Genomic DNA, 15,406 nt, shown 5'->3' on the forward strand with positions numbered 1-15,406 from the left:
AGTGGTGATGTAGCATGTCTTTTAGGGTTAAGATAAGTCTGATGTTGATGCATTAGTCTCCAAATTCTCATTTTTAAAAGCTGATTAAGATAACAACCACCAATTAGCAAAAGCTGAGATTGTAGTACTGGTTAAGTGCTATAACTGCACTGCATTTTGTTTTTACACAGGACGCAGGTGCCCATCCAGTCCTTGGATGTATAGTCATGATACTGTCATTCTTCCAACCAATTGCTGCTTTGTTTCGTCCAGACCCAAAAAGCAGCAGGTAAAGTTTTCTAGGAAAACCTTTTTATTCAGCTACCGCTCTGTCCTCTGGATGTTCATATACCTGTTTACACAGCTGTGAGAAACCTGAAGAATAGAATAAATATAATCTAATGCCCCTCAAATCTTTAATTGTGTGGCTTAGAGAGGACAGTTAAAAATCACAAAGTTCTGTATGTGACCATCTGAACATGTATTTTACTTACAGGCGGTTCATCTTTAACTGGGCGCATAGAATCAATGCACTAGTGATAAAGATACTAGCAGGTAATCCTAGAATATTTGTGTATTTCTACCTAATCTATGTCTGCAGATATGTGTTTTATTTGGATGGTAAATAATTTATCTGCTATCACTACTAAACATACCACATTCCACCAACCTCCAGTGGCTGCTATCTTCCTTGGCCTGATTCTTTTGGACACGACCCCAACTCAATGGATGCCAAAGGTGATGGGTGGATTTTTAGCGTGGGAAGTTTTGTTCTATATTATCCTGGAGACCAATGTCCAAATAAAATCAAAAGGTAAGAACCCCTATGTGATATTACCACTGTACCCATTTACTGGTTGTGGAATAATAATTATAAAATGTGTTCATCTACAGTATACGTTATACTAGGGATGGCCATTGACCGTCTATGATTCATAATTAATGGTTTATGGCCGATGTTGAATGCTTTTACCATCAGTGGGGTAGAACCAAATGGTTTTCCTCTATCGATGGTACAGCATAACCAAATGTTTTTTTACAAGGTGTCAAGACACAGAGCATAGCTCCGCCCCTGACACCCACTAAGCCCCACCCCCAGGTTCTGATTGGCCCACGGACTGGTCAGTCTAAGAACAGGGATGAGCATCGGTTGGTGAAACCATCGATGGTCATCCATTACATAGTTGGTAACCATCGATGGCAATTGCTGTATCTCCATCGATGGTAACCACACCAATGGCCATCCCTACCTCATACTCTACTACTGCAATTACGTTTTTGTGACCTTTTTACTGTACTAAAATGCACCATTTTGCTGCATACATGTAAGTTCAGTGGGTTACATATAGGACACACCCTGGGTCATATTGCTTGTGCTCTATTTGTGTTTGATTAACCATACAAGCTAATTACTTGGAAAAATTATTTTGTCTATAACCTGCACTCCTAAATTGCGGCTGCTTGGTCTAAAAACAAAAAGTAATAACACACCTTTTACAATACTATAACAAACAACATACAGCTGATAACACACTAGCATATTTAAGCAGCGTATAGGCATATATAAGGGTCTTTTAACTTCATCACCATGGTCCTTCTGGCTTTTTAATAGTACCCAAAATAAAGCCAAAAAAGGCCACAACTGGTGTATTATCCATTAATAATCCATTAATAATTTAATAAACTTCTGGTTGATTATCTGATATGAAAAAGTAGTATAAGGTAGCACTAATAATTCTTTACTACCCATCTTCGTCATTTAAAATGCACTCCATGAAGTCTCCATAGTGAAGTAGGGGCCTAATTCAGGCCCGCTCGCGAGGCTGCTCCGTCGTGCGCATGTGCGAGACCCGAATAACGACGGCCAAGCCGTCGTTATGGGTCTCGCACCAAAGGGGGCGTGCTGTCGATGGTGAGTGACAGCACGCCCCCTTTGGTGGGCGTGCTGGGGGCGTTGCTGCCCAGACGGAGGCGTTCCCATGGGAACGCCTACCGTCTGGGGCCGGCCCCACTGACATCACAAGTGATGTCAGTGGGAGTGCTTTTGGCTCTGATAGAGCCAAAAGCACTCTAGGGCTTGCGGCAATGAGACCCTACCGCAAGGGTCTCATCGCAAGCCCAATGGTCACGATAGTCTTGACCATCGCGACCATCATTTTGGCGCTCGCTATAGCTGTGGGTGGCCACCCAGAGCTATGCGAGCGGCCGGGAGGCCGCTCTTAAATTCAGAGGGACGGGCCTGATTCAGAGCCGCTCGTAAGCGGCCGCTCGTTCGCTCCGAGCGATGTTCGCACATCTGCGCATGTGTATGGGTTGTAATACGCATGCGCGAACCAGTCAGTGCGGTCGGAAATCGTGTGCTCGCAAAATAGCGAGTGTTTGAGTGACAGGATGAGGCGTTTGTGGGTGGTAACAGGGGAAGGTGCTTAAAACGGGGAGTGGAGATCCGAACGCAGGCGTGCCAAACGGTCAAAACGGGCGTTTTAAGGGTGTGCATAATTAACAAAGCAGCGTCATTGACCACGTCACTTGGTTGTCTCTTAGCCTGAACTGCTCGCATGATTGCGGTAGGAAAATGCTACCACAAGAATAGCGAGCAGTTCATACGCCGTTTGATGTACTCGATTAATCTAATAAATAGCGGAGATGACGTATGATGCGAGCGGCCAGGGGGCGTTTTTTTCAAAATAGCGAGCGCATGTTTCGTTCGCTCGTTCAGACATAGAGACGTCAACAGACCGCAAAGAGCGAGCACTTAATTTAAATATCCGGCCCCTTTTTCAGAACGAGCGTCCGCAAATAGCGTCCGGCTCTGAATCAGGCCCTCAGAGCGAGCGCTCTGTCAGAGTGTCCGGCTATGTATCAGGGCCTAAGTGCAATAATCAACAAGGACATGTCTTCAACTTCAAACTTGCCTCAAGTTTACTTTTGTCAAGTTGTGCACAACTGAGTACATTATGTATAGGAGAAGATTGGGGTACCTTTATTTCCAAGGTCCCAAATCTATTGTGTAAGTCTCTTGTATTTTTAGCATACATTGCTGCTCTCCTGGAGACTCCCATATTTGTGAGGAGTTCTCCCAGATTCTCAAGAGAAAAATTACCATCCTGGATCCCAGCCACTTCCCCTGTAATAAGCAGAGCTGTGATGACACCATCCGCTGCAAATTTCATTACCATAGCCCAGTCCCACGTTGTGCAATGCAGTCTATTACAGTATTTTAAAGCAGGTGGCAGAGTCAGGATATGGATCATGTCACCAGATACTTGCCCCAGTACCTCCCGTGTGGGATGTATTAAATGTTAGGCAAATATTATTTATAGATAAATAATTCCTGTGATCTCATAAGCTGGAAGACCCCTGGTGTTTAGCACTCTAAGATTGCCAGTTTAGGGCTGTATGTGAGTAGCCTAGTGCATAAAAATCTAACCCACAATTTTTATGTGTTTGTTTTATCCTCAGATATATATGAAATCACTGATGATAAGGTAAACTATTTTGTATTGTTTTTTGCTAATAATTACTGTATTGATTCCTGTTACACAACCTATTTATACTCTTCAATACTTTGTGTGCAGTTAGTGATAGTAAGTAGGATGCAGAGTTAAGCAGTGTATACCCCTCAGTACCAATAATCCAAGCTCTCAATTATCTTTCAGTGTAATGGCTAGTGCACACAATTGTCAATGACTGTTATGATTGGAACGATCCTATGAGAACACCAGAATTGCTGCTGTGGAATTTGGCTCATCATTTTGAAATATGTTGTGCATGAGATAATCCAAACAGCAGTCAGCCCTATAAACTGGGCCGAACGATTGAAAATGGCTCTTCTGTCATAGCGTGCCAGACACTCACCGGGTCCAGCAGCAGTAGGGTCCCTGTCGGCAGTGGGTAGCGAGTCCCCTGCGCCTGCTGCTAGTGTCCTACTTCCAGCTTCTCCCCGCCATTCTCATGCAACTGTAAAGTACACTTGGCCGCAGCTCCCCTAGGGGTGCACGCACCGACCTGCAGGACAACCTAAGTGACATCACAGGAGACGCCAAGTTCAAGCCTCCTCCTATATAAGGATACCTGTGCCAGAGTTTAAGCTCCCAAACCTTACTCCAACGTTCCTATATCTAAATGAACCCTACTGCTTGTTACTGACCCTTAGCTTACTCGTGGTCCCTCTCCTCCCTGGTACTGCACTTGTTATTCCGGTTCTGACCTTGGCTTCATTCCTGACCCTGACATGGTCTGATCCCTGGTACCATCTTGTCCATTTGGTTCTAACCCGGCTTGTCGACTACATTTGTATGCCTTCATTGTACACCACTATATCCAGAGTACACCAGCACCTGTACTAGGGAACCAAGTCTGAAGGCTGCGACCTGCTCATTGGACAGAGCTGAGTCCAAACCTCCTTGTGGGGACCCCTGGTGAATACCGCCAACATGTTAGACTCTGCGCCTCAGTACTCGGTATTACCCATCCCGAAGTACGGGTTTGCATCCACTATCCATCCATGAGTTTTGCAAAATCTTCGGTCTGATTATTCTATAGTGTGTATCCATATGCATCTTATAATTTATGCATGCACCAGAATCAAGTTTTATGCATCTCAGAAGGATCTCCACTTGCAGTATGACTGTAAGGGCTTAACTGGGTGGCAGAGGGGTATTCATACATAAGTTAAGTTTATTAAGGGCATATTGAGTCCATGTCTACAGAATTGCAGGCCATGATGAGTTGTGCGTATTATTCTGATTTGAGACAGATGCACCAATGATAGAGCTGAAGCAAACACGCCCACATTTTGTGAAACAGATAGCCTCCCCACCACCAAACAGTCACAGCCTGTCATTCAGGCAGCGGCTTCCCCGACACGGCCACCGAAACCGCAGCTGTATCACAGCACATGCATAGTCCACCCACCATTGGAGTTGTACATAAACCATTGGTTTTGAGTATAATTCTGAATCAGACTCTTAGTTCTGTGCACATAATTCAAGTGGCAGCCATAGTATGTCACATGCCTTGGTTATCAATCAGGTCCATCCTTATTTGTTTCTATAGCGCAATAACCGTGCCTTTGCTTTCCTCTGCATGGCACCAATCGTTATTTATGGCATTGCTTTTTCAAGTATTTATGTTAAAATAATCAAATATTAATGAATATCTGTCTTCTTACTGAATAAAACACTAATATTATTGTGAACAGTTTTAAGTTAATCAATCAACCAAAACATATGTAGGGGTTTTCTGCGAAACTAACATGGCGAACTGCATTGTGCTCTTGACATTCCAAGCAGGGCACACATGGGGCATCAATGTGAGAGGCTTATGGGTATGCAATCTTACTTTGTGTACACACAGATAGCACACTGTAGTAATGCAACAGCATAAAAGTGTTCTACATATGGGGTGGAAAGCAGACAACTTTTACTTCAATTAATCTCATGTGAAAATGTTACAATTAAATACAAAAACTAAATTTACATAATTGTATATTTCAGATAGAATTTGAGACTGTGGCTCTTCTGATCTTCGTTTCTGGAAATGTGGCCTTTCTGATATCCCTGCTGGTCGGCATTGGAAAATCTTAACTGATTTGGTTTTACTCACTGAAAGGGTTAACCCTTTCACTGCCAAAGGACTATCTGTGACTGTAGAAGGAAATAATTAACTACTGTAAAACACTTTTTATTATTCGATTTATAAATTGCCAAAGTCCGTCTCTGATGTGTCCAGATGCAGAGTATATTCCCTGCGCGGGACGCAGGTGAAATATGTACAGTGATTGATTCATGGACATGAATGAGAGAATGTAGGATACATGGCTACATTTTCACACTAAATTCTGTTTGTATGTTTCTCTCTTCTTTTTTTTCTTCCGTTTTTATTAGCGATTATCTTTGGTGTCATACAGTCTATGGTTGCAATTGTCAGAGGCGTGCAACAGCTACTAATACATTTTATTTAAGTTTTTTTTGTCCCTCATTATCTGTGAGTTTTTATATTGAAGCCTTTGACCACAATAGCCTCGCTGTTAGCTCCCTTACCTGTAGGCAGGGGCTGGCTGGCAACTTTCAGCCTGGGGGGCAAACGCAAGCAAGTGGCCCCAGCACTGTATGTATATATACAGTGTATATATATATATATATATATATATATATATATTAGGGGTGTGCACCGGCCACTTTTCGTGTTTTGGTTTTGGATCTGGATCTTTCTTCGTGTTTTGGATCTGGATTGGTTTTGCCAAAACCACCCTTCCGTGTTTTGGGTTCTGGGTTTTGTGTTTTGGATCTGTATTTTTTTGAAAAAAAGCATAAAAACGGCTAAAATCACAGAATTTGTAGGTTTTTCTGCTCCTATGCTATTATTAACCTCAATAACATTAATTTCCACTCATTTCCAGTCTATTCTGAACACCTCACACCTCACAATAGTGTTTTTATGTCCAAAAGGTTGCACCGAGGTAGCTGGATGACTATGCTAAGCGACACGAGTGGGCGGCACAAACACGTGACCCATCTAGGCGTGAAACTGCAGTGGCAGACAGGATGGCAGTTTGAAAAACTATGCCCCAAACTGTACATAATGCAAAGAAAAAAAAGAGGTGCAAGATGGAATTGTCCTTGGGCCCTCCCACCCACCCTTATGTTGTATAAACAGGACATGCACACTTTAACAAACCAATCATTTCAGCGCCAGGGTCTGCCACACAACTGTGGCTGAAATGATTGGTTCGTTTGGGCCCCCACAAAACAAGCTGGCAATTAATCTGTCCCTGCACAAACTGGCTCTACGGAGGCAAGATGTCGTCCTCATCCTCCGATTCCTCACCCTCTTCAGTGTTGTGTACATCCTCATCCTCACAGAGTATTAATTCTTCCCCGCTGGAATCCACAACCACAGGTCCCTCTGTACGTTCTGGAGGCTGGTCTCCCTGGAAGAGTTGATAATTCATTTTTATGAACATCATCTTCTCCACATTTTGTGGAAGCAACCTCCTACGCCTTTCGCTGACAAGGTTCCCGGCTGCACTAAACACTCTTTCGGAGTACACACTGGAGGGGGGGCAACTCAGGTAAAATAGAGCCAGTTTGTACAGGGACCTCCAAATTGCTTCTTTTTCCTGCCAGTACAGGTACGGACTGTCTGACATGCCTACTTGGATGCTGTCACCGATGTAATCATTTAACAGACAGACGCACGCTTGTCGCTGCTGCTTTGAGGATGCAAGTGCGGCTACAGCCCGCACAATTCACAAAGACAGAAAAAAGAAGAAGAATATTTTTATTGTTTGTGTAGCACACTTTGAGGGTGTCACCACCCTTTAACAGACAGACGCACGCTTGTCGCTGCTGCTTTAAGGATGCAAGTGCGGCTACAGCCCACACATTTCACAAAGACAGAAAAAAAAAGAACAATATTTTTATTGTTTGTGTAGCACACTTTGAGGGTGTCACCACCCTTTAACAGACAGACGCACGCTTGTTGCTGCTGCTTTAAGGATGCAGGTGCGGCTACAGCCCACACATTTCACAAAGACAGAAAAAAAAAAGAACAATATTTTTATTGTTTGTGTAGCACACTTTGAGGGTGTCACCACCCTTTAACAGACAGACGCACGCTTGTCGCTGCTGCTTTAAGGATGCAGGTGTGGCTACAGCCCACACATTTCACAAAGACCGAAAAAAAAGAACAATATTTTTATTGTTTGTGTAGCACACTTTGAGGGTGTCACCACCCTTTAACAGACAGACGCACACTTGTTGCTGCTGCTTTGAGGATGCAAGTGCGGCTACAGCCCACACAATTCACAAAGACAGAAAAAAAAAGAACAATATTTTTATTGTTTGTGTAGCACACTTTGAGGGTGTCACCACCCTTTAACAGACAGACGCACGCTTGTCGCTGCTGCTTTAAGGATGCAGGTGCGGCTACAGCCCACACATTTCACAAAGACCGAAAAAAAAAGAACAATATTTTTATTGTTTGTGTAGCACACTTTGAGGGTGTCACCACCCTTTAACAGACAGACGCACGCTTGTCGCTGCTGCTTTGAGGATGCAGGTGGAATCTAGACGGGATTTGGAACCGGGGACACACTACCTCCATCAATTGTCTAAATCCCACTGCACTAATGGCGGATACCGGACGCACGTCTAACACCAACATAGCACTCAAGGCCTCAGTTATACGTTTTGCTTCAGGATGACTGCTGTCGTACTTCATCCTCATCGCTAGGGACTGTTGGAGGGTCAATTGTTTAGTAAAAGTAATGATGTTCCTACTTCCTCTCTGGGATGATGAACAACTCCCAGCAACAGCAACAGCACTAGGAGGAAGTGGTTCTTGATCTTTCCCTATTTTATTTTTATCGGAGAAAGTTTGGTCCTCCATTTATGTTATATTGATATATACGTGCGGCTAAAGCGCACACAAACACAGAAAATATTTTTTTATTTTTGCTGGAGAGTAGTGCACTTTGTGGGTTACACCACCCTTTAAGAAATGAGCCAGCCGGCTCTTTACTTATGGGACACAGGCGCACGCTTCGCGCTGCTCCTTTGTTGATGCACGTGCAGCCACAGTGCACACAAGTCACAAACACAGAAAATATATATTTTTTTGGTTTGGACTGGAGTGTACTTTGGGGGTTACAGCACCCTTTAACGGTCAAGCCAGCCGGCCCTTTACTTATGACACAGGTGCACGCTTGGCACTACTTTGTTGATGCACGTGCGGCTACTGCGCACACAATTCACAAACACAGAAAATATATATTTTTTTGGTTTGGAGTGTACTTTGGGGGTTACAGCACCCTTTAACAGTCAAGCCAGCCGGCCCTTTACTTATGACACAGGCGCACGCTGGGCACTACTTTGTTGATGCACGTGCGGCTACTGCGCACACAATTCACAAACACAGAAAATATATTTTTTTTTGGTTTGGACTGGAGTGTACTTTGGGGGTTACAGCACCCTTTAACGGTCAAGCCAGCCGGCCCTTTACTTATGACACAGGCGCACGCTTGGCACTACTTTGTTGATGCACGTGCGGCTACTGCACTCACATTTCACAAACACAGAAAATATATATTTTTTTGGTTTGGACTGGAGTGTACTTTGTGGGTTACACCACCCTTTAAGAAATGAGCCAGCCGGCTCTTTACTTATGGGACACAGGCGCACGCTTCGCGCTGCTCCTTTGTTGATGCACGTGCAGCCACAGTGCACACAAGTCACAAACACAGAAAATATATATTTTTTTGGTTTGGACTGGAGTGTACTTTGGGGGTTACAGCACCCTTTAACGGTCAAGCCAGCCGGCCCTTTACTTATGACACAGGCGCACGCTTGGCACTACTTTGTTGATGCACGTGCGGCTACTGCGCACACAATTCACAAACACAGAAAATATATATTTTTTTGGTTTGGAGTGTACTTTGGGGGTTACAGCACCCTTTAACAGTCAAGCCAGCCGGCCCTTTACTTATGACACAGGCGCACGCTTGGCACTACTTTGTTGATGCACGTGCGGCTACTGCGCACACAATTCACAAACACAGAAAATATATATTTTTTTGGTTTGGACTGGAGTGTACTTTGGGGGTTACAGCACCCTTTAACGGTCAAGCCAGCCGGCCCTTTACTTATGACACAGGCGCACGCTTGGCACTACTTTGTTGATGCACGTGCGGCTACTGCACTCACATTTCACAAACACAGAAAATATATATTTTTTTGGTTTGGACTGGAGTGTACTTTGGGGGTTACAGCACCCTTTAACGGTCAAGCCAGCCGGCCCTTTACTTATGACACAGGCGCACGCTTGGCACTACTTTGTTGATGCACGTGCGGCTACTGCGCACACAATTCACAAACACAGAAAATATATCTTTTTTTGGTTTGGACTGGAGTGTACTTTGGGGGTTACAGCACCCTTTAACGGTCAAGCCAGCCGGCCCTTTACTTATGACACAGGCGCACGCTTGGCACTACTTTGTTGATGCACGTGCGGCTACTGCGCACACAATTCACAAGCACAGAAAATATATATTTTTTTGGTTTGGACTGGAGTGTACTTTGGGGGTTACAGCACCCTTTAACGGTCAAGCCAGCCGGCCCTTTACTTATGACACAGGCGCACGCTTGGCACTACTTTGTTGATGCACGTGCGGCTACTGCGCACACAATTCACAAACACAGAAAATATATATTTTTTTGGTTTGGAATGGAGTGTACTTTGGGGGTTTCACAGCCCCTATTAACAACAGCAGCACAGCACAACACAGCCAGCCCCTATGGACTTTGAAGTAGTGGACAACAGCAGCACTACACTACACTACACTACACAGCCCAGCCAGCCCTAACTCCCACCCTCCCTCTTCACTGTCCACAGCCGAGTGAGAAAATGGCGCCGACGCGGGTACCTTATATAGGATCCAAAACCCGCGAGACTCGGAAGGCGGGATGATGACGTTTTGCCTTGATTTCAGATCCGAGTCAGGCGGGAAAAGTCGAGCCTGACTTGGATCGGACTCGGATCGGGGGTGCTCGGGGGGGTTCGGATTTCAGAAATCCGAACCCGCTCACCCCTAATATATATATATATATATATAATATATATATCTAGCACTATATATATAAATAAATAAATATATATATATGAGACTCAAGTGGATACCTTTGTCCGAGGATCGACAACTGTTTATTATATATATATGCCTATATATATATATATATATATATATATATAGATATATGCGTCCAATGGTCCGGCACTCCTATGTGAAAATGGACAGCTGCCCGGGTGCTCCTGTTGAATTAATGCAGATCAAAATCGGGTGGCTCTAAATGAATAGTCCAGAACCACACAGGTCACTCCAGGGCTTGCAAAAAAACTTCCTTTATATATAATCAACGTTTCGGGACTGTGCAGAGTCCCTTTGTCAAGATTCAAACAGTATAAAATTCAATACTAAATGAGCTTACCTTATATCCCAATCCAGTGATCAAAGCTTCCTCCGGAGGTAAGAGTGGCGTCCACGCTCTTCCGAGGTCGCACTCCGGATGACGTCACAGCCCAGAATCTTGACAAAGGGACTGCGCAGTCCCGAAACACTGATTATACATAAAGGAAATTTTTTTTGCAAGCCCTGGAGTGACCTGTGTTGTTCTGGACTATTCAGATAGTGCCACCCGATATTGATATATATATATATATATATATATATATATATCAATAAGTGCGGCACTCCAGCAGAAAGAAATACACAGCAGAAAGAAATACACAGCAGAAAGAAATACACAGACACAGCTGACAGGGTTAACGTTTCAATGCTACTTCAAAGCATGTTCATCAGAACCATGGAGTGCCGAACTTATCTACTTCTAGATCATCTCTTCTGTGGCAGACTGGTGAAGGTGACGCACTGTGGGGAGAGCTGCAGCTTACCTTACCAAGGCCCTGGTCACACATACACGGGGAGGCCATCATTAGTCTCAATGCACCCAGGTAGATTCCAGTGCTGCTTCCACTCTCTCCTCACAGTCCAAGAGAGAGACTCTCGAGATGATGATGATGATGTCATCATTTCGCGAAACCACAGTAGCTCCTCCGCAGCGGCGCCGGTGTCTGCGAGGAGGATAAAGAAGGATCATACTACAGTCCAGTCAGGGCAGGTGCTAGGGTGTTAGACGCCCCCATGCAAACCATAAATTTGCGCCCTCCCTCCCATTCTTTATTAATGGACAGCGCTCGCTTAAAAAAAATCTTCTACATATTACACTGCACAGTGCCCGATTCACATTACACCATACAGTAGTTTCGTTTCTTCATGTTACAGCACACAGTAGTGCCCTTTATACACAATCCCCACATTAGTGGTGCCCCTTACACGGTGGCAGCGGCACAGGGCCGGCTTACCATATTGTGCCGGACATGATACATACACACACACTCACGTACACATGTTGCTCTTTATCAGACATGTAAATCTGATGTACATAACAGTTTGTATCCAGGGTTTTAGAATTTAATAAGGTGAAATTGTCAGTCATGGGACCACTATACTGCACACATGTCCTGTCCTGTGTACACATCAAAAAATGCTTACATGCCAGCTGCAATACTGTATGCAGATAGATGTGTGTAGGACATGAGACATTTTCTGCAGCAGAATTACTGCTATAAAGCCACATTTGTTTTGGGTCAAAACTTTTTTGCAATAAAAGAGTCTGCATTAGAAGTGTACTGTATAGTCATCCCTTATACACAGGCATGGGAATCTGTATGAATCACTGCCGGACCTAACCCCGGCGGAAGAATTACAGACGCTGAAAGGCCGGCAGTTGAAGATCCCGACTCAGGTAACACCCCTAACTCTCCCCTCCCTTAGGGGTGCCTAACCCTATCCTCCCTCCTCCCTTCCCCTGCAGCTAAGTGCTCCCGACGCCCGGCTTACAAACGTTCGGTATGCCGGGCGTCGGGATTTCGGCATGAGGTTGATGATAGACGTCGGTATTTAGCCTATCATTAGTCCCATGCCGGGATTTCACTGTCGGGAAACCGGTGGTGGGCATTTTGACCGCCGGCTTCCTCACTACATCCCCAGGCATCTGCAGGGCAGAGGTTGGGTATATGGAGCTTGTTACATGAAGTATCCTATTTATTGCACACATATGTAATACGTATACCCCATGCTCTTATGTTTCTGTACATACTCATTAATTATATGCAACCCCTGAATCTCCTGCTGTGGAACTAGAAGTCCCAGCATGCCATGCAAGTCTCCTGCTGGGGATTTTAGTTCTGCAACATATAGCTTATTCGGGTGATCACCTGCATTGTGCCTGGGGAGTGTAGGAAAGTTGGTCTTCACCCTGCAGGTACCCCCCTCCACCCCCCCTCTCCCAAGGACCTCAGTCCTGTCCCCTTTACCTCTGAGCTGCCATGTCCAAACTCCCCTGCTGCCTCAAACATCTACAGCTGGCACTGAGGTAGTGAGAGGAGGCCTCCTGCCACCTGCACCCACAGCAGACCCTGGATCCTCTGTGCACAGTGCACTGCACACATTCACGAAGGCAGAAACAGCCCAACACATAAATGATCATCAGTCTCCCCCAGGGATCACCTGCCCTATATCCCTCATCTCATTGGTCAGCTGCCTACCATAAGCCCCGCCCAGAAGCTGATAGCTTAACCCTTGCTGCTCTGAAACAGCATCACCCTGTCATCTCCCTGCAGCCTGGGCTGGGAGTGAGAGGGTCGCAGTGTGCCGGGAGTAGGGGGGATAGTGGGTACAGCAGGCAGATAATAGGCAGAGAGCATGTTACCAGGCTGCAGCACTGTCAATGGGCACCTCGTCCTCTGCTTCCCCTAATTCCTGTCACAGCACAGTCAGCATATCGGGAACAGCGCAGCAGGGAGCAGAGGAGAGTAGGAAGGGGAAACAAGTGCAATGGTGTCGGTGGTGAAGAGCCGCTCAGAGGAGCGTGGAGGAGAAGACAGAGGAGGGTGGATCTGGCCAGGAGGGTGAACAGCAAGGGGTGGGACTGGGTGAGGAGCCTCTCTGGCTCAGCCTTGCTTCTCTGCAGCAGGCTGCCGTTGCCTGTCAGACAGAGCGGCAGCCGGCAGCAGCAAAATATGACTCAGCAGCAGCCGCAGGGAGAGCGCCTCCCTGCAGTGCAGGAACTGCTGAGCGGGTAGCGCCGTACTCGTCCGATGGCTGGACTGGAAAGCCCTTCTCCCCCAGTCCTGCGTGGCAGCCCAACAGGCAGTGCAGCAGCGGCCCTTGTGCTGCACAATTGTAGCGGCCCGGGGGGCAGATGGCACCCTGCCCCCCGGCCCAGTCCGCCACTGCCTGTAGGACTATAGCCGAGTGTAATCAACCTTCCTGTCGCATCAGACAATGGTAATAATACAGCACGTAAACCAGCTGTTTATTGCAAAGCCGTGGGATTGAAAAGCCGTGCCAGTATATGAGAATGTTAATATTTTATGTAGGGTTTTTACATAATAGCACAGAATCGGTGCAAAGCAGGACCTGTACCATGTTACTGTTAGCTGAGGAGCACTCAGCGCTGCCTGCATCCATCGCTGTGACAGGTAACCTGAGCCAGCGGAGAGGCCTGAACTTTGACAAGCGCTACTGTGCATGTGCACCCTGTTGGCGTGTATTTCCTCCCTGGCGTTCTACATAGATGGACGTGTCCTCCAAGACTCCCACAGTTAATTGATCATAAGAGCCCTATAGGCACTGGAAGTACCACATACCACTACTCCTTGCATAGGGGGTAGTAGCGCCACTCACCACCAGGGTGTTTGTCATCTTACTGTCTGGCGCACTTCCACCCCCAGCAAAACCCTTGCATTCCAAACTGCTCCATACATTATACCTGTTCATCCATGTGTCCCTATGCTACCTGTTGTTCTAGCTGGATAAATAAACCTGACACCTGGTTAAGTTGTACGACATGTTGACTAACCACCACAAGCACCATTATTCTGTGTAGCACACTTATACACACCATTATACACTCTGGCCTTGTGTATTGTCTTCCAGCTGGACAAATCTAAGAACACATGGGAACGCCTCCGTCTAGGCAGCCACGCCCCCGGCCCGCCCACCAAAGAGGGCGTGCTGTCACTCAACATCGACAGCACGCCCCCTTTGTAGCGAGACCCGGAGCGACTGCTTGCCCGTCGCTATCCGGGTCTCGCGCATGCGCACTGGGCCAACATAGACCCGCTTGCGAGCGCTCAGCGCTTGCAAGCTGGTCTGAATCAGTCCCAGAGTGTGAGCTTGTGTAACTAAGTGCTGCTGCCATGAGTGGGGAAACCCATCCCCACTGGGTATACTAGAAAATTTGGTTGGGGTATTGTTTCAAAACAAGGCATAAAACAAGTCAAAGCCAACTGGAGAGAGTGGGGGGGGGGGGGGACAGGACACTACATCAGGCTGATAAATATGGAAGAGTTTAAATTAATTTACACTATGGACACATTGCACCCAAAGGACTTAATATAGATAACGAGATCCGATCTATCATATACGGTTATTACCGCAAGTTCATCCAATAATAATATTATCACCCAGGGACACATGCATCCGATGTTTTGTATCCTAAAACATTAACCAAGTACCAACATGAACACATAAGTGCCAGAAGGAATGTTCTGGCACTTATGTGTTCATGTTGGTACTTGGGGCCTGATTCAGACCCGCTCACTAGATGCGTTTGCACGCAGCCGTCAGCTGCCAAAGTATGCAAATCCAGCGATCGCACGTCAAGACATTAGAACGCCAACTATGTCGTAGCGTGCTATCGCGGTGTGTATTTAGACACCCACTTTCCCTTCGTAACACACATCATCTCCAGGAAGTGTATGCAACAATCGGTAACATTGAGTAACATCGGACCCATACGCA

At 45.9% G+C, this 15,406-nt stretch overlaps 1 protein-coding gene across 5 annotated transcripts in view; it reads left to right on the forward strand.

The window, feature by feature from the left end:
- LOC148442371 (ferric reductase 1-like) overlaps window positions 1–5,660 on the forward strand; it is a 52,767-nt gene extending 47,107 nt beyond the window's left edge. For all 5 annotated transcript variants that reach the window (XM_088464025.1, XM_088464027.1, XM_088464028.1 and 2 more), the window contains 5 exons: window positions 171–268; window positions 476–534; window positions 656–793; window positions 3,442–3,467; window positions 5,478–5,660. In XM_088464025.1, the coding sequence (XP_088320151.1) occupies window positions 171–268; window positions 476–534; window positions 656–793; window positions 3,442–3,467; window positions 5,478–5,567 (411 nt within the window). In that variant the 3' untranslated portion in view covers window positions 5,568–5,660. The remainder of the gene's footprint in view (window positions 1–170; window positions 269–475; window positions 535–655; window positions 794–3,441; window positions 3,468–5,477) is intronic.
- Window positions 5,661–15,406: the final 9,746 nt, after the last annotated feature.

The sequence above is a fragment of the Taudactylus pleione genome, unplaced genomic scaffold (genome assembly GCF_031769625.1).
Source record: "Taudactylus pleione unplaced genomic scaffold, aTauple2 ptg001563l, whole genome shotgun sequence".
Classification (NCBI taxonomy): Eukaryota; Metazoa; Chordata; class Amphibia; order Anura; family Myobatrachidae; genus Taudactylus; species Taudactylus pleione.